Source organism: Triplophysa dalaica, chromosome 3 (genome assembly GCF_015846415.1).
Source record: "Triplophysa dalaica isolate WHDGS20190420 chromosome 3, ASM1584641v1, whole genome shotgun sequence".
Classification (NCBI taxonomy): domain Eukaryota; kingdom Metazoa; phylum Chordata; class Actinopteri; order Cypriniformes; family Nemacheilidae; genus Triplophysa; species Triplophysa dalaica.
The window spans coordinates 18,722,017-18,747,464 of record NC_079544.1 but is presented as its reverse complement, the minus strand read 5'-3'; the positions used below and the strand labels follow the sequence as shown (position 1 = coordinate 18,747,464).

General features: G+C 36.6%; 4 protein-coding genes across 6 annotated transcripts; 3 read left to right on the top strand and 1 right to left on the bottom strand.

Moving 5' to 3' along the window:
* Nucleotides 1-1,223: 1,223 nt before the first annotated feature.
* Nucleotides 1,224-7,116, top strand: gtpbp4 (GTP binding protein 4). The gene is made up of 16 exons (XM_056743359.1): nucleotides 1,224-1,329; nucleotides 1,922-2,092; nucleotides 2,191-2,294; nucleotides 2,462-2,598; nucleotides 2,682-2,782; nucleotides 3,796-3,888; nucleotides 4,029-4,220; nucleotides 4,306-4,371; nucleotides 4,536-4,625; nucleotides 5,107-5,217; nucleotides 5,299-5,428; nucleotides 5,516-5,616; nucleotides 5,716-5,916; nucleotides 6,147-6,212; nucleotides 6,330-6,464; nucleotides 6,644-7,116. Exons 1-16 carry the CDS (start codon nucleotides 1,282-1,284, stop codon nucleotides 6,794-6,796), a joined length of 1,899 nt encoding a protein of 632 aa, XP_056599337.1. The 5' UTR covers nucleotides 1,224-1,281; the 3' UTR covers nucleotides 6,797-7,116.
* Nucleotides 7,117-7,599: 483 nt separating this feature from the next.
* si:dkey-7l6.3 (zinc finger and SCAN domain-containing protein 12) lies at nucleotides 7,600-10,101 on the top strand. The gene is made up of 3 exons (XM_056743688.1): nucleotides 7,600-8,094; nucleotides 8,191-8,254; nucleotides 8,342-10,101. Exons 1-3 carry the CDS (start codon nucleotides 7,780-7,782, stop codon nucleotides 9,205-9,207), a joined length of 1,245 nt encoding a protein of 414 aa, XP_056599666.1. The 5' UTR covers nucleotides 7,600-7,779; the 3' UTR covers nucleotides 9,208-10,101.
* Nucleotides 10,102-16,014: 5,913 nt separating this feature from the next.
* On the top strand, nucleotides 16,015-18,090 carry apom (apolipoprotein M). Its single transcript, XM_056742515.1, has 7 exons — nucleotides 16,015-16,344; nucleotides 16,787-16,926; nucleotides 17,024-17,097; nucleotides 17,197-17,304; nucleotides 17,434-17,532; nucleotides 17,866-17,907; nucleotides 18,004-18,090. Exons 1-6 carry the CDS (start codon nucleotides 16,015-16,017, stop codon nucleotides 17,886-17,888), a joined length of 774 nt encoding a protein of 257 aa, XP_056598493.1. The 3' UTR covers nucleotides 17,889-17,907; nucleotides 18,004-18,090.
* Nucleotides 18,091-18,394: 304 nt separating this feature from the next.
* tmem71 (transmembrane protein 71) lies at nucleotides 18,395-25,372 on the bottom strand. Of its 3 annotated transcripts, none has more exons than XM_056743659.1 (11): nucleotides 25,238-25,372; nucleotides 23,921-23,996; nucleotides 22,601-22,649; nucleotides 22,449-22,497; nucleotides 22,104-22,313; nucleotides 21,592-21,782; nucleotides 21,226-21,411; nucleotides 20,998-21,064; nucleotides 20,834-20,892; nucleotides 20,547-20,596; nucleotides 18,395-20,440 (listed from the first exon to the last, which is right to left on the bottom strand). In XM_056743659.1, exons 3-11 carry the CDS (start codon nucleotides 22,623-22,625, stop codon nucleotides 20,417-20,419), a joined length of 861 nt encoding a protein of 286 aa, XP_056599637.1. In that variant the 5' UTR covers nucleotides 22,626-22,649; nucleotides 23,921-23,996; nucleotides 25,238-25,372; the 3' UTR covers nucleotides 18,395-20,416. The 3 variants fall into 3 exon arrangements, with proteins under 3 accessions (XP_056599637.1, XP_056599636.1, XP_056599638.1); XM_056743658.1 differs by lacking the exon at nucleotides 25,238-25,372 and adding an exon at nucleotides 24,097-24,183; XM_056743660.1 differs by lacking the exons at nucleotides 23,921-23,996; nucleotides 25,238-25,372 and adding an exon at nucleotides 22,737-23,903.
* Nucleotides 25,373-25,448: the final 76 nt, after the last annotated feature.

Sequence of the window (25,448 nt, the reverse complement as noted above, 5' to 3'; positions counted from 1 at the left end):
ATGTTAATTTATATGTTCGGTTGTTCAATTTTAATTTTGCAGAGGTTTATTTTTTATTTTGTATTAAATCGTTTTATATTCATTGATATGTACAGTTGTACAGTTTAATTTCTTTTGCATCTTGAAATACATATTTCTATGTTCTGAATCCCTCTGTGTTGTGTTTTTCCTATTTCTGTTTAGAAGATAACTGAGCCTTTAACTCTCATTTGTAAATGCTTTACAGGGGATACATAGTCCTCACTTTAGATGAGTTCACAAAAATAGTTAACTGACAACTTGTAAATGTTTTATAACTACCTTAATTAACCATGAATTACAGCAGGAATGTGTGATAAAAAAGCATTAATTAACAAATTAAGTAACTGTTACTATATGTCAGAATAATAAGATGTATAAATGTACATTCAAAGAGTTTATTAATCATTTACTTACACTTTCTAAATGATCTCATGAACCACTGACAACTCCTAACTAACTGGTTTGTAAGTAATATTATCCTTAATTTAGAACTGATGAATTCATCCTTAATAAAGTATGAACATTTGATTATTAAGCATATTATATACATGCTTATAAATCAAGAACAAAGCATTTATAGCTGTATTTATAAACTGCTTACTAATGTCTATTAATGTGGGGCCAATGCTTCATAAATGATTAATTAACTATTTACTGATGCTTAACTAATGATTCATAGCGTGCAGTTATTATAAAGTGTTACCCAAAAATGTTCTTAAAACACTTACCGTTATGTGATAATTCACTTGCCTGACTATGAAAAGCAATGCTTTAAAAACACAATTTAAAAAAGTTTAAGAGACTATGAGTGACTATTTAAACCCCCCAAAACTTACATCTGTCAGTATGGTGAAAACCTTTGGCAGAAACTTTTTTTATCTTTGATACTTGCATACTTCCATAGATCTAATTAAATAATTCCATGTTCAAATATGTTTAAGGACACTGAATAGCTTTCCTGTAGCTCAGCGGTAAGAGCATTGCGTTAACAACACGATGTTATGGGTTCGATCCCAGGGGATTGCAAATACGTATATATAGATGTATATGATAATACAATGTAAGTCGCTTTGGACAAAAGCGTCAGCCAAATGCATACATTTAAATGAATAATTAAGCGCCCTGGTCCCGCCCTCCACTAGGCGGCGCTGTGATCGCGCCAGTGCGTTGCCGCGTGGGCTTCTCGTCTTTACACGCGTCCGCTACAGCGTATTCCGGTCCTTTCGCGTGCTCTGTTGAGCAGTCTCGTGTGCCGTAATCATGGCTCTCTACAACTTTAAAAAGATTATGGTGGTTCCCACCGCTAAGGTAGGAAGTTTACCTTGCCTTTTGGTTCACGTAACGTTATGTGTGATTAAATGTTAGAAACGATGTCGCTCGAGGTTTCGTAAATTACGCACACTGACAGTTTGTGTGTCGTACACGTGCATTCGGTGTTGAGCCTTTAACTTTCTGTGTTTAATTACCGACAACATTCTGCGATAGTGTAAAACTTATGAAAAAAAACGAATGTAATAACATAGAAACCTTCACAGAAATTCTAATGGATGTTATGGTTATAACTGGAATTGTATTAATTTTAATGGAAAATAATGATCACATAGGTATGTGTTGGGCACTGTTGATTAAGGCCTACAGGAATAAGACCCAAACATAAAAATACATAAATGACATTTTACTGGTAAATAGCTGGTTCATAATGGAAAAAAAGAAATGAAAACCATTTGGGTTTTTGTCTTCTCCATGGAAATGAAATGGTATACATACATGCATGGTAATACTATGTATGTCTGTGACAAGTGTGTTGACAATTCTTGATCCCCAAAATTGTATAAACATTATATCATATTGTAAAACTTTAACATAAATTATATCAAATGTTTTTGTTCCTTTTCTGCAGGACTTCATAGATTTGACTTTATCCAAAACGCAACGTAAAACTCCCACTGTCGTACACAAGCACTATCAAATTCACAGAATAAGACATTTCTATATGCGCAAAGTGAAATTTACCCAGCAGAACTACCATGATCGGCTGTCTCAGATCCTCACAGACTTCCCCAAACTGGATGTAAGTCCTCCACAGAATTCACAACACAAGTGAAAGAAACGCTGATGCTTTTTAATCATTCAATTTTCAACACAAAAATGTTTTTAATTCTTTCACAGGACATCCATCCCTTCTATGCGGACCTGATGAATGTCTTATATGATAAAGATCATTATAAACTGGCTTTGGGTCAGATCAACATCGCCAAGAACCTGATTGACAAGTGAGTCAGCCTGTCGCGTTTCTCTACCTCGTTGTGCACTTTTTGTATTAATTGTTTTTTGAATCCACAAGCATTGTGACCGCAATAGTATGGGGTTATACATTTACATTTTGTCTCTAAGAATGATCTAAAGATGTTTAACTTAAGTTCTATGTGTGTCTGTGTAGTGTTGCTAAAGATTATGTGCGCCTGATGAAATACGGAGACTCGCTGTATCGCTGCAAACAACTAAAACGGGCAGCGCTGGGTCGCATGTGCACCATCTTAAAAAGACAGAAACAGAGCCTGGAGTATTTGGAACAAGGTGCGTATGCTTATAAACCCTGACACAGTTGTTCAGATGTGCTTTTAAAGTATATGGACACATAAATGTTTGTTTTCTCACAGTCCGGCAGCATTTGTCCCGTTTACCCACTATTGACCCGAACACCAGAACCCTCCTTCTATGTGGATACCCAAATGTGGGCAAGTCCAGCTTTATCAACAAGGTTTGTTTATGTTAAACTAGGGCTGGGCGATATGGCTAAAAAATATATCAACGATATGATGCTTCATATCGTTCGATATCGATAATTATTTACCTTTTTTTTTTTAAGGAAAAATGACAAGTAGAACAGTTTGTATTTAACTACTGTATTTTAACTGACCCACATTATTAAGGCATACAGCAAATAAAATTAGTTTTCGCAGTTAAAAATCTAAAACAGTGTTTTTAACAAAATATCTTCTTTATGTCTTACTCTACTTATATAAAGATAAAAGTTTAAACAAAATTGAAATTTGAACTTAAAATGTTACAAAATGTGTTCACTTCAATTTAATTTAAACATGGAACAATCAAGGCAAACTTTGAGGTAGATCAACAACAGCATCTGTAATAAGTAAAACCAACAAACCTTTATAACAGTAAACAAAAGCCTGACTTCTCCACCATGCTGAACGGCAGCATTTCTTTTGCAATGAAGTACGCTATTGTATGGGTAATGTCATTATATGGCTTTTAAGATTTATCATATGGCATTGTTACTGAGTACCTCTCCATCGTGGACTGCTTGTTGACTTGAGGTAGATGGGCGACATGTTTATTCCAAAGGGTGGCAGCGGTTTAGATGTTTCCACAATTTCCATGCTGACGGCAGGCACGGCACTCATCTTGCATGTGTTCTAATGTCAACATGGCAATGACGCAACCAAACTGAGACTAACGCAACCCGGCAAATTAGATCTTATTGGTTGTTTGCTTGTCAATCGTAGCACGCTCATGTAACAAAACATCCTATAGGCTGTTTAAGATCTTCGGACGTCACGGGCGCGCACATTTTAAGGAAATTATGGAGCGCTATATCAAACATTTTTTTATATTGATATCGACAATGATGTACCGTCGATAAATATCGATATCGTTTTATTGCCCGGCCCTATGTTAAACCTTACACAAACACACACACAAAGTGTTTACATGTGCGGATTTAAATGTTTAGTGTTATTGGGCTGTGTGCAGGTAACCCGTGCTGACGTGGATGTTCAGCCATATGCCTTCACCACCAAATCGTTATTCGTGGGTCACATGGATTACAAATACCTGCGTTGGCAGGTGAGTCTGATTTGCATTATGAATATCTTTTATTAAAATCATATTATTGGGTTTGTAAACGTTGAACATTTTATACCAGAGTTTCTTTTAGGAATAGTTTTCTTGTCGTGGCTCCTGCTGATCTGTCAGTGTATGTGTAGGTTGTTGACACTCCTGGAATTCTGGATCATCCTTTGGAAGAAAGGAATACTATAGAAATGCAGGCCATCACAGCTCTGGCTCACCTGCGTGCCGCCGTGCTCTACGTCATGGATCTGTCTGAGCAGTGCGGACACACTCTTTCCCAACAGTTAGAACTGTTCAACAGTATAAGACCGCTGTTTGCCAACAAGGTACACAAACACACAATAAATACATCTGAATAAAATAGAGCCAATGTTAGGAAACAGCAGTGATCATTGTTTGCATGTTATGCAGCCTCTGATCGTGATGGCCAATAAGTGTGACGTGAGGAAGATCAGCGAACTATCTGAAGAGAATCAGGTGAGTGAGATTATGTTTTACATACTTTTGTTATTGGTAATATATGCAAGAAATTTAAAACCGTTTTAAAAGCAACCAGGCATTCAATTGTGAGCACTATCACATTTAGAAACATCTGGAATCATTCTTGAATGACATTAATTCTGGTCCCTGTGTGTATATAGAAAATCATTGAGGACCTCATTGCTGATGGGATCACAGTGATCGAGACTAGCTCTCTGACAGAAGAGGGAGTGATGAATGTGAAGACTGAGGTAAGAGCAGCCTATCACTTTCCCTTCCTAGCGCACTCTTTGAGCTTTATTCACCAAGTGTTTAACATTGTGTCCTAACCAGTTGTGGTGCAACAAGCAATAAAACTTAAAGGGATAGATCACCCCCCAAAAAATCTGTCATCATTTACTCGCCTTCGAGTTGTTCTAAATCTGGTTTTAATTCTATGTTCTGTTGAACACGAAGATATTTTGAAGAATTTAGAACTGAAAATATTTCTGTGACACTTTTGACTAACAGTGTAATTTTTTCAAGTATGGTAGTCAATGGGGTCCAAGAACTCATTGCATTCGTCCAAATATCTTTCTCTTTGTTCAACCAAACAAAGAAATTACATGTAATACAGGTTTGGAACAACTAGAGAGCGAGTTATTATGGACATCATTTTCATTTTTGGGTGAACTATACCTTTAAAGGTCTGGTGAACCACACTGAAATTACAACTTCTGTGTTTATTTACAGGCTTGTGATCAGCTGTTGGCACACCGTGTGAACACAAAGATGAAGGGCAAGAAGGTCCATGATGTTCTGAACAGACTCCACCTGGCAGTGCCATCCAAAAGAGATCATAAGGTATAGTAACGGTCACAAATGTCATAACAAATCTCAGATGTGTATGTAGGTTTTAATGTGAATTTGTCGATTGTGTTGTAGGAAAGACCTCCGTTTATTCCAGATGGGGCACTGATCCGAAGGAAAGCAATGGAGACAGATGCTCCTAAACGCAAGCTGGAGAGAGACCTTGAAATTGAGCTGGGAGATGACTACACGTTGGACTTGCAGAGTACGAGACACACGCACACGTACTTTTATGTACTCGAAATATATGCATGCTTCGGTCAAGTCTGACAGGCCATCTGTGTGTTATTAGAATACTGGGATTTGATGAATCCGGATGAAAAGCAGGATAGGATTCCTGAGATCTGGGAGGGACATAATATCGCCGATTACATCGATCCAGAGATCATGAAGGTGAGAATCGCAATTAAACATTGCTACATCAGACTTCATCATGTCACATTTAAAATGTCTTCTGATTCTTTTCGCTCTCATTTTCCATCTTGTTTTCAGAGGCTGGAACACTTGGAACAGGAAGAGGAACTGCGCGAGAAGGCCGGGGAGTATGACTCGGAGGAAGAGGAGAGTGAGGATGAAGAGATGCAGGAGATTCGACAACTGGCCAGTCAGATTCGAGAGAAGCGTAAACTGAAGATTCTCGAATCCAGAGAAAAAAATACAAAAGGACCCAGACTGCCCCGCACAGCCAAAAAGGTTTGCCTTGCTATTTTGATTTGTGTTAAATCGATAGCAGTTCGTTTTTTTTGTATTGAGTTGTTATGCCTTGGTTATTTGTTTGAAAAAAAAACATGAAAAGTGCATTTGAATTAATCTCCAAAATGCCTAAATGTCACAATCACACGTTATGCTTGTTAAATAACCAAACTGTACAATATTCCGCTGGCTAAATAAATAAATGACTGTATTAATCTATGTGGATGCAGGTGGAAAGAGGGACTCTGGAGAAGGATATGTCTGATCTGGGTTTGGACATGACAGATAAAGATGACGTAAGCATCATGTATACTTTACGCTTTTAGTGTGACTGTTTTCATATCATACATGTTAAATGTGTTAATTTTCCTTTGTTAATTTACCATGATTGTGTTAATCTTACCTACCTGTAGAGTCACTATGCTCAGAGGTCACGCTCTCTAGTGCGGAAAAGAAAGAGGGAATTGTCAGCCCCACCGACATCACGCACCCGCAGTCAGAGTGCCTCAAGACCACCAAGGGACCAATCAGGAGTCAGAGATGCAAAGGTACCTTCAGATGTCTCTATGAAATGAAGAATTAGAAACAACATTTCATAACAAGAATATATGTATAGGCCTATTTATAATATTCTAAATAAAAATAAATTAATATATTTACCAAAGTAGCAGAAAGTTGATCCAGAACCTATTTACAAGACTGAGTCTCTCCTCTTTTTTTCCAACAGATGTTGAAGAAGGCGAAGGTCTTGATGAAGGGCTCACAGAAGGAAATGAACAGACAGGGCAAGAAGGGAGAATCTGACCGACATGTGTTTGACCTCAAACCTAAACATCTTTTTTCTGGGAAGAGGAAATCTGGTTCCACCAGTCGCAGATAAAAGCATCCTTGCTCACCAATTATATCTGTATGAACGTCTTACACCTGACCTATATGCCTTTATTAATAAAAAAATGTTCTAATCCATATTTTAGTCATTGTTTCTGATACAGAAGGTAACACAGCTGTAAACAGAAAAGAATGATTTGTTATTTACGTGTACGTTGTCATCCCAAGTCTTGTGTATTATTCTGGAGGAGCTGTTGATAAAGTCATGTGCACGATCATGATTTTAAACTTCATAAATGAATATGAATTTGGACCTCAAGCTAATGTATGCAGCGGGAGTTAAATAAAACGTTGAAATAATTGAGCCTTAAATTTGTGTCAATAATCTTTTGTCTGTGTACACTGATCCAAGATTTTTGTGACTTGTTACAAAAAGTTAAATGTATTGAAAATTGAAAGCGATAGATGGCCCCAAAATAACCAGTATGTCATGTATTCATACTTCAAAACCTATGACTTATCTTCTGTGGGACACAAAATGTTATTTTGAGAAATGCCTTTAGACATTTTCTACAGACGAAACAACATGGTGATGAATGATTCATTTCTTGGTGAACAATACCGTCTGGCTTTTTTAAAGGGCAAAGTTGGCCTGTAAAGCTGTATATGGGTGTTGACGTGAGAGTTGTGATTTTTTTAGTATGGATCAGTGTGGAATGAGAAATTAACTTGATCATATTAGCAATAATGTTTTTCCACCTTGTTTAACTCAAGAGAGCACATAATAGTGTATATTACGGTCTGAAGAGTCAGGACTTTTATTTTGACACAGCATCTAAGCGAATCTCCCGGAAACAATCTCAGCCTCCACTATAGCAACAGTCTCCGAGCGTTTTACACTATTTCAGACTGCACATCAAAACATTAGAGGAAAACAACGCGTTACGGCCAACGGAAGTAATCGTCACTGCACTCTAAATTCATTTGAAACGCACACAATTGCCCGCGGACCTGCAGACGGCCCGAGCGCAGAGGATGGCGAATTACCGGGCGTTTCACACGCAGCTCGCGACCATCATGGAGACGCTGACGCGCGCGGCGGTGGCAGAGATCTGCGAGCTGGTGGACGACGGCTACGCCGTTTTACACCTCGAGATCTCGCGCCACCAGAAAGAAAACGAGGAGCTCCGACGGAAACTCCAGCTCATAGAGTCTATCGTTGCAGCGCGGAGCTTCTGTGACGAGAACGCATCAGTTCGGGACGCTCGGTGTGACAGCAACGCTCGCGAAGTGCCAGTGAGCAGACAAACGTCCGGAGGAGAATCCACCAGCCGGGGTGCCTCAGCGGAGGTGAGATTATGTTTTGAAAAGTGTGTATAGCGATGATATTGATGTTTCTTTAAAATGAAGCTCGTGCTTGTTTTCTGTTGATGTTTTGTTTTTCAGTCTCGCGAGGAAGGAGATCTGATTCAGATCAAACAGGAAGGTCTAGAGCAGACACCCCTCGGAGGTGCGAAATTTAGGAAAATCTGGTAATTGTTTTATGTCGCACCATGGACTGTGGCAAAACAGCTTTTGTTTATATGTTTCTCAACAGATGAAGACGAGGATGATGATGATGGTGATGATGGTGAAAGTGCCTCTGCAGTAACTCACGACTCTCCCAAACCAGAAGTGTCTGAAATTTCAGGGCAGGATTCCCACATGCTTGCACACTCCCCCATGCACGACCCGCACTGTCACACACTTTTACACTCCCCTGAGCAAGACTCTCGCTCTCATACACTAGTATTCGCAGACACACACTCAGGTGCCGACGAGTCCCAGCACTCCAGTGTCGATTTGACGGTTTCGGATGATGCTTCCTTCTCCCTCTCGCAAACCATGTCGGAGACACATGCCTCCCATCTTCGAGTATTTCAGGAAGATTTGTGCGTGAAGCCAGATCTGGATCTGGTCTCCGACTGGGCCGCTCACTCTGTCCGTAACACACTCGTGCACTCACAGACCTCTCCGCAGAGGCTCGGTGGGTCAGATCCACTTGTATCCCATGGTTCCTCTTTGTTTGCTAAACAGAGGCTGGTCGCCCTGGGGCACGTCCCAGGACTTAGTCTATATGGGCGACTGGGCACTTTGCAGGTAGGCGGAGCCAACAAGAGACACTTCATCTGCTCGATTTGCGGGAAGAGTTTCACAACGTCGCAGAGTTTGGACACACACATGCGCATTCACACGGGGGAGCGGCCGTATCGCTGTGAGCAGTGCGGGAAGCGTTTTACTCAATCTGGCCATCTCACGGCTCACCAGACTGTGCATACAGGGGAGAGACCGTACGAGTGCACACGCTGTGGGAAACGCTTCGCAGGAAAGCAGTACCTGCGCATACACACCAAAAAACACCATCCCGACTTACACACACTCTCACATGTACCATCACACACTCAGCAAGAATCACTGCCTTGACTTTTACACAAACCGAGAGAATCGCCATATTTGTCTATTTACTTTTTTTATATTTATATACATTTTAGTTGTTTTACGACATGAAACACAAAAACCTGGGAAGCTTATTGACTTTATGTACCCATGAGAATCTTTCTGTTCAGTATTTACTAAAACCTGCTTATGGAAGCCAATAAATGTGGGTTAAAACATCTATGTGAGCCAAAACTCACATTAAAGGGATTGTTCACCCAAAGATAAAAATGACTTGATCATTACTAAGCCTCCTTGTAAGACTTACATGTAAGACTTACTTTCTTCTGTTGAACACAAAAGATATTCTGAAGAATGTGGTAACCAAACAACACTAGCCCTCACTGACGAACATTTTATGGACTCAAAACTCCGAGACATTTCTCAAAATATTTTATTTTGTGTTCTGCAGTTGAAAAGAGTCATGTTCAGGTTTTGATTGACATGGTGATAAATAGATGACAAAATAATGAGTTTGGGTGAGTTATCACTTTAAGATTCCTAAGGGCACGTGCACAGACATCAACTTGACATGTTCAAAAGGAAATATGCGATTGCACTTAAAGATGTACTTGATGTACAGGGTAATGTGTGGTTATTTTAATGAGTTTAGTGTAATCTAAATTAGATGTAATTAGATTTTACATTTATATTTGCAGTTTTAGGAGAAACACTAACTCTGTCAGTTTTAATTAACAAAAATAAATGTTGGACAAAACAACTGCCTTTACGGAAAGTGTTTGTTACTTGATAACTTAACTAAATACTACTTATAAATGAACTGGCTATCAACCCAGCTGAGATTACCTGGAGCCATGTTAATAATCATGTTCTAAAGAATCGCAAAGTTAAAGTTGAAAGAAGGGTTGGGTATTGTTTGAATTAAATGGATAATACACCTAAAAATAAAAATTCTGTCATGATTTACTCCTGTATAAATTTCTTTGATCTGTTCAACACAAATATATTTGGAAGAATGTTTGCAACTGAGAGTGGTTGTCAAGGTGCCCCAGAACTGTTTGTTTTCTAAATTCTTCAAAATGTTTTCCTTCGTGTCTGAAAGAACAACAGAAAACAGATACATTCTTTTTATTATGATAGTCAATGGTGCCCCAGAAATCTTGCTAACCTTCTTCCAAATACCTTTGTGTTCAACCCAACAAAAAATGCATACAGCTTTGGGAAAAAAACACTTAGATATAGTGTGGTAATTTAGCCTGTATTGAGGGGTTTGCAAAATACACCGCTCAAAAAAATTAAAGGAATACCTAAATCACACTGTATTAGGTCTCAATGAACAAAATATCAAGGTTACAACTAAACTTATATCCTTTGTATAATCTTGTGAGTACAAAATAATGTGACAATGGTAGATGAAAGCCAAAATCATAAACTCATTCAGGGCAGGAATTACAGTGAAATCACTGTAAAAAATGGAAATACTGGATGATTTATTTTGTTTGAATTTCATCAGTAACTCATGATGTTAGTCAGTTATGTGCATGGCCCTACATGCCTGTATGAACTCCCAACGTCTGGAAATACTCCTGATGAGATTACACATGGTGTCCTGTGGGATCTCCTCCCAGCCTTGGATCAAAGCATTAGAGAGCTCCTAGTCTATGGTGATACTTGGCCTCTTCGGATACGTGAGATCCCAGTGGCTCTCAAATGAATTTAGGTCTGCCAACGTAAGGGCCAGTCAATGTCATTAATGCCTTCATCATCCAGAAACTGCCTACAGACTGGCCACATGAGGTTGGGCATTATCATGCACCCTCTGAGAATGATCCTCCCCAGACCACACTTGTTGTTGCCTCTCCAGTGTACCTGTTGTCACTTCAGCACATAGAGACCCTAACCATGCAATGTAGAATTTTACGAAGTACGAAGAACAAACATTTTGAATTTTTCTTTGCAATAATTACTTGCAGATTTCAGTGACAATAACTAAGAGCTGTAATCCTATTAGGAATCACAGCAAGAATGAAGAAAACATATACACATAAGATTTAATCAACAATTACAGAGCCACTTTTTCTTCTTCAAACCAATTTTGCATTTATGTAAACATTATGTCAAAAAGTAGAAAAAAAAAACTAAACCAGCTACAGTATAGGATCCTGCAGCAGGTGTGTGAAATTATTTTCAATGCAAAGAGACATTGCAACATGAGCCTAACAGCTGCAACTGCATATCCTCGGTTTTAAAAGTACTTTATGGACACCTGGACGAATCTCTTAAAAACAGGAAAGTCTGGCTAGTGCCATTGCTAAAGAAATTTGTTTTATCACTATCAAGCCAAAAAAGTTTATTCTAAAGGCCAAATAGTTTATTCTGTCTAGCGTAGCCACGAGGGGGCCTGGGGTGGATTCTTAGAGAGGGTCTGTTAGAGCAGCTGTAGAAGGACAGAGATCCTCCAATGTAATCTACATGCACCCCTATTCTTGAAGACTCAGACACATTGGGGAGTTCCATTTTATTGTTATTGTAAGAGAACAAGTTGGAGGAGCAGTTCAAAGACCAAGATGGTTTGTTACCTCCAAACTAACACTTTTTTTAATCTCCCACCTCTCAGTAATCGCATCCTCTTTCTCTCTCTCTCACTACACAACACCTGATCATAATGATAAAATCTGTCTGGATGAATAACAAAATTCTGGTGTGTCTTTGAATAAGTCACCAATGTGTTCCGTTCGTCCAGATTTATGGAAGCCTGAGACAAAACACATAAACATCACTGTGTATTCAATGAAACAAATCATTTGTTTAAAATGTATTAAACTTATCTTGTAAAAGTTATTGTTGCTGTTTGCATATTCATTTACAAGACATTTACAACTTTCCCCCGTATGTGAAATCTAGATGGCAATGATTCCGTGAAACAGATGAACACATTCAGGGTAAGAATATTTAATCTTCATACAGGTTTATCATACTATATGTTCACATTTTGCTCAATACATTTCTGAGAAAGACAGATCAACACCTTACCTTCACTGTACAGCCTGTTTTGCTCTCCTTTAAGAACATTTTCCAGTTTTTCTTTCAGCTGAGACACAGATTTTCATACACCATCAAATTGTAGTGTAAGGATGAATAGCGTGGCTCGAGATATCAAAGCGAATTAGGGAGAGACTGGGCACTCTCCAAACAAAATATGGACAACAGCGAAATCTATTACATTTACATGAATGTTCGCAGATAAAAGTACTAAAGCTGTGTTTAGTGAGATCAACATAACAGGCGTGTCCCAATAGTCTATATGGCTGTAAAACTTTACCTTTTTAAGTCAAATAAAAATACTAATTCAAAACATTGTTAAACAATTGTCATTTTTAATTATGGACTAAATCCTTCACAAACAATTTTTAGCATTTCTTTAACTAAACCAATTTACGGACAACAATTCAAGCAAACTTATTATGGGGTTCACTATTTTAAAGTTAGTCAATAAATAAATGTCTGTAACACAAAGACGTTGATTCAGTTTTTCAGGTTTGTGTGTACCTGTAGAAAATGGATGTGATCATCTGTGAACACTCCTCTTTACTTCTTCAATCTGCTCCAGTTGCTTCAGGAGGTCTTCAGTGTGACTCACTGTAGTGAATTAAAAACAATTTCAAAGGAGAAAATTACTGGGCGTGGCTTGCGTTTTTCACTGCGAAATTGATTGGATGTGTAAAAACAACTGTTGCATTGATTTTGATTTGAAACTGGCAGCAGATTGACAGGTGAAGGGGAGGAGTTGACGGATAATCCGACCAGCCGTCTCATTTACGTCATTTGAGATGGACAGTCATTTCAGGTCAAAGTGCATTTTCAGATTTTAATTGAAGATTATGAGGGTACATACATTTTAAAGAGAAAATGACGCACATTGATAAGATATTTACTATAAACGCTGCACTATTTCATAAATGTTGCATGTTGTTGCCTCAATAGAGCTTTACACATGCTTTCTCTTAAAAAATTGTAACATGTTTATTAATAAAAAAATATGGCATTACTAAAATAAATTCGATAATTTTGCATTATTAAACTCTCCAGTAGATGTCAGTAGTGTTATCTGATTCTGTAGACATCACGAAATCACACCAGATTGTTTCTAGTATACTGTATTTTGCATTGTGTAATAAATGCCTACAAAAGCACATAATAATAATGTACATAATCATATTTTAATCACATAATAATTTACTAATGTAGTCCCTTATTATTTACTGAAGTCTGATTCTGTTCTCTGAAAGTAAATTTACATTTCGTGAACGGTTTACAATAATGTCACATGTCACAGATTGTTTTACAAATATGCAATTCTTTTAATGATTCTATTTCATTATTGTAGCAGGCATCTGTACAGTTGTAAGAACCAGAGGCGTCAAAACTATTCACATTCATTACTCAAGTAGAAGGGTTAAAAAAGACTTCTGTAGAAGTTGAAGTATCAACTCAACCTTTTTACTCAAGCAAAAGTGTAAAAGTAGGCTACTGGTTACAAAACTACTTAAAGTATAAAAGTAAAAGTAATGTAAGGAAAAGAAATGCCATTAAGGACAAAAGCTTTGGCTGCACCACAGGGGCCTATTGTGCACTACCCCACCTCCTCAAAACACATTTTTCTAAAGGCCATGGCTATAATTTTATATTATAATGTTGAAAAATGTGGGTTGCACTAGGCTACCTGCTTCAGCCGCATACATTCCCATTGAAATAAACACATTTTAGTACAATCCAAATACATTAAGGAAACATATGTGTGTACTACTGAGCATTAACTTGTGTTTCATTAGGCATGTGATCAGCCCAGAAAAAAAATAAGGAAGACTGCATGCATCTTCGCCCAATCCCCCCCAAAATAGTCATTAATTTTAGTAGTTAAATGTTAGATGATTAAAAACAGACAACTTTAACACAAAACCGAACTGTTTAAATTACCAAATTCTGACAGTAAATTTCGGAAATATCAGTTCAAATATTTATTAGTTTAACAGTCACCTAAACAATATTGAATAAAATAGGTTGATGCTTTATGCAAATATCTTGCACATCATCAAAGAAGATGGCAATAACAAATAGCACCCCTTGAATAGTTTATATTAGGCATACTTTAAATTGAATTGTAATTAGTGTAATTGTAATCATCGAACAATAATTGAACACAAAATGTAATGAATACAGTGCTCTCAAGTGACTACCACACACAGCCGCTAGATGGCGCATCTACGTCATTCGTACAGCGTAATAAAAGGTATTTTACAAACGCTTCATGTTGCGGTTTTTGTACATTTAAATGTCTCCATTCAGAAGAGACTTCGATGAATGAATAAGTTTGCAACGTTGAATCATAGCCTACTGCTAGCAAGCAAACCATGGCATGTCCCCAGCCATAGCGAACATTGCAAATTTACCATTATAAGTACGTTTCTATGTCACTACATTATTGTCAATAATCGACTGATAATAACAAAAACTATAGCTTTGGACAATTAATCTACAAATATGTGACCCTGGATCACAAAACCAGTCTTAAGTAGCACGGGATCAATTTTTATATAAGACAAAAAAACATTGTATTGGTAAAAATTATCTATTTTTTCTTTTATGAAAAAAAATCATTAGGATATTTAGTAAGGATCATGTTCCATGAAGATATTTTGTAAATGTCCTACCATAAATATATAAAAACTTTATTTTTCTGAGTGGATGGCCTGCCACAGTGGCCCAGATTAACAACGTCAAAGGCAATTTGTTCAATATTTAATTATTTTTGCACTCCTACAAAATAGTTTTTGAGTTTAGATAGAGTTTTACCCGGTTTTATCTCAGACAGATAATGGCTTATTCTAACAACTCCGACATCCATAGAAATCTTATTAATTCAGCTTCCATACAATGTAAAAATCTTAATTTTCAAAAAAGGAAATTGTTGTCCAGGGTCACATAGTGCACATAGCAATAATACAAGCTCAGACAAAAGAGCAAACAGTGTCGCAAGGGAGCGATTGGCTGAAACTTGGATTTAAAGGAGCAATGCAAAGGAAAAGATGTGTTGCAAAATTATTGATGCTGAATTTTTACTTTGCTGATTTTTTCTCTCTGTGCTTTACTTTTCTTTTTAAGATTCTTAAGTTTTACTTGCGGAGAGGTAAATTTTTTGCTTAATACCCTATTTTTATTTGCAAAACTTATGTTTTGTTTGCAAATATTTTTTTTCTGTTGCAAATATATATGACCCTATTTTGGCTCCATACACTCGAAATGAGTATTTTTTGCGTACAAACCAATAGGACGTCGGAATGGTATATGTTTATACTCTCATCCAACCACAATCAAAATTCACTCTTGAATTTGATGACAAGCCAGAATGAAAATAAGCCGAAATGAAAAAGGAGTAACGAGGCTATTTTTAAAATGTAAGGAGAAGAAAGGAGATAATTCCGTGAAAATGTAGGAAGTACAAGTAAAAAGTCAGCTGAAGAATAGTTACCCCAGTTAAGTAGATATCCAAAATTTCTACTTAAGTAAGGTAACGAAGTATTTGTACTTCATTACTTGACACCTCTGGTAAGAATAATGTCCCCAGTTAATAAGATGACTTTAAGTAACTCTGGAGATGTTCACTCATAGAGAATGACAGAATGTTGTGTACCAAAAAGAAATTGCATAAATTGATCTAAAGGCCACATTTGTGCAATTGACCACAATAAGCAAATAGCAAATTGTTTCATAAAAACAACTGTGTACATGGTGAGAACCTAAATTCATGTGTTTTTCTGGAGGGTGCGTGGGAGGATGGAACAGGGCAAAGTATTGGAGTCTGCTGATTTGCACATTGCCCTGACAAATACACAACGAACCATTGAAGAATATATAACAAATAGAAAAGAGGCTAACAACCTGCAGGTGGTTAACAGTTCACTATTTAAAAAAAATCTCTGTCAGATCATCTGTCATTCTGAAAAAGTCAGTCTAGCCACCGGTTATCTCATTGACGCAGATATGATTGACATAATATGGGGTCTCTTTGGAACAGCAGTGGGTTTGTTATATGCAGGGATGCAGGGTATGGTACCGTGTCTTCCTCCAGCTCCTCTCTCCACCTCTGTCATAAACACTGATCAGGTAGGAGCCATATTTATGCTGGTTTTACAGTTTATCTTCAGGAGTAACATCCCCTTATATGACATTTGTGTGTCTCTTTATTAAATCTGCCCACAATGATATAGCAAATACCTGACTTAGCCATGCAAATAAAAAGATCAGATAAACATCCTTTCTTTGTCTAATTGTCAAATGTCTTTAATTCATTAATAAAAGTTCTGTAGATTAATGAATTTTGGTTGTGGTGACAGCTGGGGCTTAAACTGAATGTTGTATTTTACTGTTCCTTCTCTTACAACAAATTTTGAAGGTAATGTTTGAAATAACATGTTACTTTTTTAAGACACGTAAGTCATTTATTATCAAGTCAGATGTTTTACCTTGTAGGTTTGTTTCATATATATATACATTTTTCTTTCTTTTTCCAGTGTTTATTAAAAAGTAATTTTTACTTTTTTTGCAGTATATGGGTTCTTGGCATTTTGTGGCAGCCGCTGCATGGGATGAAGATGGTATAAAGTCCTTCAAGGACACTGACAGCTCGGTTCTTGACATTCAGAAAGGTGCAAACTCCACCCTGATAGTGACCGAAAGTTGGCGCAGGTCAGTGTAAACAGAGAAACATTGGCCTATTCGTTGTTGTAACATTTTCAATGTGTGTTTCATGCATATGAAAATGTTGTTTTCAATGATATCGCAGTGGAGAGGAGTGTCAGACCAAAACCTGGAACTACTGGGCTCACTCTATGGCAGATCCATTACTGTTTAGAGAAGGTACGAATTGATGTAATTCAAGAAACAAAACATCAGGCAGAGCTGCATGGATCTGATTCATAACACTACTCTATCGTTGTTTATTTCACATATGAGCAGATTTTGATGCCATTGCTGTGATCTGGGATGGCAAGTGGGTAAACTGCTCCTCATGTATCGTTACATTGATGATAGATGACGCCGACGAAGTCAGCACTATGTTATTTTGTCAGTATTATTTATATCTTCATGTGAATTATTCAACATTATTTCTGGTGTGGTTATAGTTAAAGAGCACAGAGAGTTTTAAGAGTGAGTTCTGTCTGTTAAATAAAATCTCTCCATCTTGTATTGCAGCTCGTGATGAAAAGATACCAGATAACGTGATAGACGAATTTAAATCGAAAACGGAATGTCTTCTCATGGAAGATTTGATGATGGCGCCCCTGACAAAAGGTTGACCAAACTTTGTGTCTTAGTCTTAGTCTTAGTCTTCCTAATATTAAAAAGTAAAACAGATACTCTAAAAACACGAATAAGAAAGAGAGAAAGCAAAGTTGGGGCCAATGTTATCTAATGATTGATATAAAACAAATATATGACTGTATAAACATTACTCTCAAAAATGCTGGTTTATTTTTAAGTTGGGTCAAAAAGGGACAATATATAATAAGCATATGCTGGGTTGTTTCGACCTATGGTTGAAAAAAAGGACGTCTTAACTGACGGGTTGAGTTTATCACCGTTTGATAAAATGTAGGTAAAAAATATTTTTTTAATCTTTTTCAGGTTATTGCACAGTGAAACAATAAAACTGCTCAAAACAAAGAGGTAAGTTAGAAAACTGGAGTTTTAAACTGTAGTATTCTACTGAATATGACACATTTTCAAACAACAGTTATATGATTCACTGTGTCATTCTCAAAGGTCGCCAGGTGCTGCACTGATCCTTACAGTCATGGATGTGACTTTTCCACTGCTACAGGTTCAATAAAGAGTGTGTTAAAACCAAAATGGTGTTAAAGTTTCATTAAAGAAAATATTTAGGAAAAATACTAGAAAGAAAAATAACGACGCAAACAGAACCTGTGGATGAGGGATGTTGGAAAAATTGTTCTGTGAGAAAAGCTTTGTTTCAGCCTATCTCTTTGTTTTGTCAAAAATTGCCAGCAGAATTTAAATGAACATTTACAGCTGGGATTTTTTTGTGAAAAAAGTAAAAACAGTGTGGGTGTAAAAAGAATATTAAGAATAAGAGAACACAGTTAAAATAGGGGCCTTTAGGCATGGAACTTGACTCAAAGTACAACAAAAACGATTATATATAAAACCTTTATTGATAAATGAACAATATTTTTAAAAATACACTGTAAAAATATAATCCCAAAACACATAGGGTCTAAAATATGTTTAAAGCCCTATTAACCTATTAACAATTCTTATTAACGAGGCTGATTTTGTTCGTCATGTTCAAATGTACCTGTGCAAATTATATAAATACATTTCATTTTAAGATTAAATTTAACAGTGTATACAGATCAATTTCACATTTCACTTTCATGCAGTGGAATAATACACAGTAACTGAAGAACCTGTTCAGTTGTTTTGTGTTGCCTAGAGAAAGTATAGAGCTACAGAGTCATTACAGTCTTCTGAGCTCAATAAAATAGTGACAAATTTGCTTTGAATTTCTTTTTGTTCAATGTATACATTGTCTTTCATTTATTTCCAGCTTTTTATGCTTTGATATAAAATGACAACCAATTTTTAAAAGGGCAATCTTTTCATTTCAACTCTGTGCTCAGTTATTTAATGCTACAATTAACAAAAAATAATAAACTTTCACAAAGCAATACACAATATTTTTCCATTAATCACGTTTTTTCAAACATTTTTGTCTCCTTGATTGTTCAATTATTGTTTTCTAATAACTGTGCATTGTCCTCATCTTACAGTTACAAAAAAATATAATAACAATTAATTAATTTTATTAAGATACACTTTATATTAACTAGTTTTGCAGCAATAATTAATAAGTCCCATTCTGTAATGTTTCATTGCTCATGGAAACAACACAAATATGATGTATATGAAACACATAACCTACATTAACACAACACATTGAATATAAACATATATTTCTGTTGGCTACAAGCTTAATGCACTTCAATAAATTTCCCTGTTTTTATTTATCTTGGCTGGGTCTCCAACATGTTTGCAGTCAGACGTTTAGCATCCTAAACCTCTAAAATGTAATACTTCATTTTGCTTTGCTTTTGTTTCCTCATGAATGTCTTTCTTAAACCTGAGCTGCCATTCCAAAGAATAAAACTTCACCATCTGCAATAAACTTTTTTGTAAGAATTTCTTCCAAAAGGCTTAAAAACACAGAAACTGTCCAGCAGACCAGTCCTCAGTCCTTAGTTCTGTATTCTCAGTAAAAATATCCTAAGCTTTTCTTATTTATTGCTGGTAAAATATTTTACAGGCAACTTCTCTTGTAAGAATTTGTGAAGGAAGCTGCCTTGTTTGAATGTAACAGAATTAAATGCATAATATACAATACATATAAAACATGGCCCTGCTTTGGCAGCACCCCTGCAAGCAGGGTTTAATGTTTATTTTCAAGTGTAAGTCTATGACTTTTATTATTAGTATAATTATTGTGCTTATACAAATAGCACTTTTGCACCCTGTTGAGTCACACAATACGAATTTGCATGTGTGACCCAGGACTTTTGTATATCAAAGGCACCTGACAAATATGATAAATTTATGCAAAGCTAATCTGGCACTTTTTAAGATCCCGAATTTGCTATTCACAATATAGTATCAACAAGTTTAAAACTGCTTAATATGCAACACCATAGAACATGATTTCTATGACTTCGGAGTGCATCTGATAAACACATGACGCTCCCATCACCATGTTAAAGACCCCAACCAAGTCTTACTAATGCACCTACAAACACAACGCACTTCACATCTTGCCAAGCAAGGCATCTTCACTGGCTTACAGAGAACCTATTATAATGCTGTCAAGTCTTTCATTTGACAAGATTAATCAAACTTTTTAGCTGCCTGATCATCCCACAGTCATACATTTTAAACACATTTGAATAAAATGCATGCATACCTAGCATGTCAATTTGACCTTTACTGGTCCTGTTTGATCTTTCTAATGTCTTATCTATTAATATTAACATTTCTGCAGCTGATCAGTGGAAACACCACAAAGTAAAACTGATCTATAACTAATATGTGACGGTGATTTAGGATGTGCATTTAAACAATCTCACGGCCTGAGATGACTCCACATAGGTATGTACATGGGTCCTTCTCACTCGTTCCTGGAGGTGATGTCCTATTGGAGTGACACAGGGCTGAAGTTCGAGTCTTATCGGAATAAAATCTCATGCATTTGTATTTAAGCACCAAAACAATAGTTAGAATTTAACGCAGAATCCCACCTCAGTCTTTGCTCTCCTCCAGTGGACTGCTGTTCCAGGATTGGAAATACCTGTGAGAAAGAGAAAACCAGAGTGATCTTATCTTCCATAATACATGCTGTTCATGATTCATTAGTACACATTATTAAAAAAGCAATGTTTGTTTGGTTTTTGTAAACTTTATTTAAAATCTAATAAATGTGTTGGCCTTTATAACATCTTTCTTTACTGCAAATGCCATTTCATGTTGACATGAACGCTACAGTTTGAATCCTCGTTTAACTATTTTACTTGAATCATTTACTCACATAAGGACGAAAGCAGGGCAAAGAAGGCCACCGCTGCAGAAACACTTCCTAGCAGCCACCTGTAAACATTATGACATCATAACGTGAATAAAAAACCTCAACCCATTTAAAAATATGAGAGAGCACAGAGATACATATTTCCAAATCAAACACATTTTCTGTACCTGGATGAGATGGCAATGCAGAGGCACACAATAAGAATGAAAAGGAGGACTTTAAGCATCACAGTGTCTGAAATACACAAAAACAACCACAAAATGTCAACTAAATAACTCACATTGACCTGGCTTTATTATTTCTTCAAAGAAACTTCCATTAACAAGAATCTAAGCTTTTGTCTTTCGGGGCAGTGCACATCTCAATGCGCTGCATTCCTTCTCCCTCTTTCTTACCCGATGATGTCTTTCTGGATGAACTGTAACTATTGTTGTGACATATGGATGGGGGAGGCACATCCAGAAGGCCGCTCACTGATTGGCTACATTGCTCAAGGGCGGAGCATGTCTCGGTCTGAGGCTCCTCCTCTTCAAGGAGAGTCTGGGGAGCCACTTTATCTGAGGGAGCATGATCACTGGGATCTACATATAGAAAGAAATATACAGACATGTTCATAAAAACAATAAATTTTTAATCTACAAAAACTACTACTGTGTTTGACAGCAAAATGACCCTCAAAACACACAATTTAGTTGAAAATGGACAAGAATAATACATTTATTCAGGAATCTACAAAATCTAGAATCAGAAAGCTGTCTAACCGCATGTGAAGCTGATGGGTTCGTCTTTTTCATAGGTGTTGTCTAACTCTATCAATGAAGATGACTGGAGGGGTGTGACGGGATCAGATCTTCTAAAAACGCTTGCTTCCAGCCAGGACTGGCATGATTGGCTCACATCACTCAGAAGGCTGGCCAATGACCTTCTTGCTCTGCGCCTTCGTCTGAATATTCTACAGCACATGCATGCACATACAATCAATAATTGAAGTATTTCCATTTGTTTTTATTTTATCAAGTTAAATCAATAAGTTCCATATTTCTAAATAAATGCAAAGGAGAGTTAATAGCTGACATATTTGGACACACTGTTACAATTACAGTAAAATGTGTTTTACATTATAATTGTTACTATTCTGTATTTTATCAAAGAATGTTGTATTAACCTATAAGCATCTTGAAATATGAGATCATTTATACCGTTGCATATCAGAAATTTCCTAAATAAATCAGAACATACACACAGTCCTCTCAAACACTGAAATAAAACTCACCGGACAAGATTCTCTTTGTATGAGACGCTGGTGTGTGAGGGTGTCAGGGTGACGTTGCCCTCGTCATCTGTGGTGAAACTGTCTTCCGTCAGTACATAGTAACCATTGGCCAGCAGGCGGGGACTCCGGCGACAAGCGCACACTGAGCCTGTCAGCGGATTGGTGGAGAAACACTCATAGGAGGAGTCGGAGAAGTGAGAGAGGTCAAGACTAAAAAATAAAAATATTGATTAGCACACATGTTAACAAATAGTCAAAGAAACAAAGAAGCAGCACACATTTAAAACTTTTAATAAGGATGATGGCAATGTTCCTTCTGCTTGTCTATTAATTAAATGTCTTTACCTGTGACAAACATGTTCAGCCTCCAAGCTCTTGGTCTTAATTGGCGAACCTTTAAAAATATATAAAGTTAACATTTATAACAGTCCGGTCAAAGAATGAATGTGTGAGAAAGACAAAAATGAGAATATTATGTAACATTAAGACATACTTACTCGTAACAGCTCCTCTAAAAAACATGGCTCAGCTGTTTTGACGCCAAGCCTGTAATACAATATTAATTATATAAATACAGAAAAAAACACATATTTATTAATTGAATGATTATTTATGTTTAAAACAAACATTTACACCATGAATTTAAAATGATTCAAGTAGTGAAAATAGAAAAAACAAGGAGAGTGATGCTGGGTATTAAAAGCTGAGGTATGGGAGGGGGGATCAGACAGCCATGATGATCCAGATGGGGATGATGCTGGCAAAGTGGGTGGAGACTTTACTGTACTTCCTGTTAACCACTTACTTTCTGGAGATAACCTTATTGGCTGAACAGAGTGTCATTTGTGTGTGTATGTGAGCACAATGTGCAAAAAGCCAAGAGAGAGTCCAACGGCAAAAATGGGGCAGTACAGTAATGGCCCAAATAGCAGCCCGTTCCTTCTCACCCAGAACTCTGTGATCACATGACACCTTGTTTGTGTTCGAACAACACTCTCTTTCTATATTTCTCAAACACACATTTCCTGTATTTACTTCAAACATACAAGAAATATTATGAAGTTATAAAATAAAGGATTAAAGCAACATTAAAGGGAATTGATCTTACAAAGCAAATGCAACATGCACTGCAATACCTCAACCACAAAAGCACACATGCAGAATAACCTCAAAAACAACCATATAAATTAAGCTCAAGTTACAGGCTATTAAACAAATATACCAACAAGCCTGTATGCTGAACAAGTTTTCTTTATTTCATTTTCCTTAATCTCTACTTAATTTCTTACTAAGAAATAGAACAGTTACATTTGGGCTATCTGTGTGTCCCAACTTAAGTTAAACAATTCAAAAATAATAATTTTGAGGGGGACGCAATTCACAATATCAAAATAAATACGTTGGCTTTAAGCAAAGGGAATTTTCTGCGAAACAATTCACATGCATAAGCCTATGTTTTGTTTTCTTTAACACGGTGTACAGTGTGCAGACTTAGTTGTTTTCGGTCTACAGACGCTCGTTCAGTCTTTGTGCTCCGCGGCCCGCATCAGATACGCGAAACACACACAAATACTCGCGACTTTCAGTTTATTATTCACTATACGGTTATTGTGCAGCTATACAAATATCCAAAATCAAACAGCGTATAAAACAAATATATGAACAGATTCGCTAAAGAGTAAAAATAAACATCCGGTTTCGTCTCGCAACATTCTTTACAGCTATCTGCCCCACATAGACAAGCGCTATTTTCTAGCACCTTATCAAGCTAATACATTAAAAAGCTGAGATTCACAATCGAGGAAAACAAGACTTACCTCATTTAAAAAGAATTCAAATATTGATGCGGATCCAGACTGTCCGCTGGTACAGTTACAAGCATGAAAGCCTCGCCTATTGAGAGAGAGAGAGAGAGAGAGAGAGAGAGAGAGAGCAGTTTCAACAAAAGGACAAGATTTCATATATATTATGAGAAAACTCAATAAGCTCAAACCTAAATGCAAGATATGTCAAGTCCTGCCACAATAAAAGAGCAACTAGCACAACGGAAGAAGACACTGACACAACACATACAAACTGACACTATGTGACAGGATGCTGTCAACCTCACTGAGAACTTTTATCAATACTTTACTCATTTCTGTTTATATTGATATGAATATATAGATACTTATATATAAAATCTCAATCTGTATTTATGCAGCATGTTTATATTTAATTTTCCTGAGCTTTGGCAATTTAATTTATTTTTATCATGCCAATAAAGCTTCTTTGAATCTTGAGAGAGCTTGCACAGTCAAAACAAATCTACATTTACATTGACATATTTGGCAGACGCTTTTATCCAAAGCGACTTACATTTCTTTATCCTATACATTTAACATAGGTATTTGCAATCCCCTGGGATCGAACCCACAACCTTGCTAATGCAATGCTCTTACCACTGAGCTACAGGAAAGCTTTACTAAAGTTTATATTATTCACCAATGGAAACCTGTGTACAACAAATGCTGCAGGATTTCTGTTAATTATAGTTACCATGGTAACCACTATATACCATGGTTTTGCTACAGTGACCATAGTTTAACCATGGTATGACCCTTGTAAAACTGTGGTTAATCTATCCACCAAAACCAGGGTTATTACACTTTTACAATAATAAAACCATGGTTATTTTCATAAGCATCAACCTATGGTAGTATAAAAATAGGTCAATTTTAACCAATGATTGTGTTTGTTCATATTTTAAACATCTATGGGTTGAAACCATGTAGCATTCTCTGAGTGTATAACTGATTAAACATTTGACCCAGTCTGTTAAAAACTCAGCCAAAGTCAATTTTTTGTAATCACAGTTTTCTACATAAAATAATCCTACATAATATAAAGAACATTCTGTCGAAATAAAGTCTTAATATCAAAAAAATATTATAAAAATTATATAGTCTTCTATAATAATGACTAAGTAAGACAATGTTACAAATTCATTTTTATCTCATAATTAGATTTTCAGACTTTAGTCTGGTTTTCACAGAATGGGTCACGTGCGTCTCAAAGTATTTCATGTGTGAATGCAGCAATGTATTATTATATGCACTGACACATTAAAATAAATGCATGCAGAATAGCAGAACCTTCCTATAGAAACTGCCTATATCTGTTGGTCTGGGCTCATCCAAAGAATGCAGAGTTGATTGTGACACTCAGGCTTGGTATCGCAAGCACTATAGAGGGTGACAGAAACCCAACAGTGTACATTAGTAGAATGCTCATGCCTTTGGTCTTACTCAGTTAAAAGATATTTGCACAAGTTCTTTGTTCTTGTAAAATGTTACCTTTAGCTAC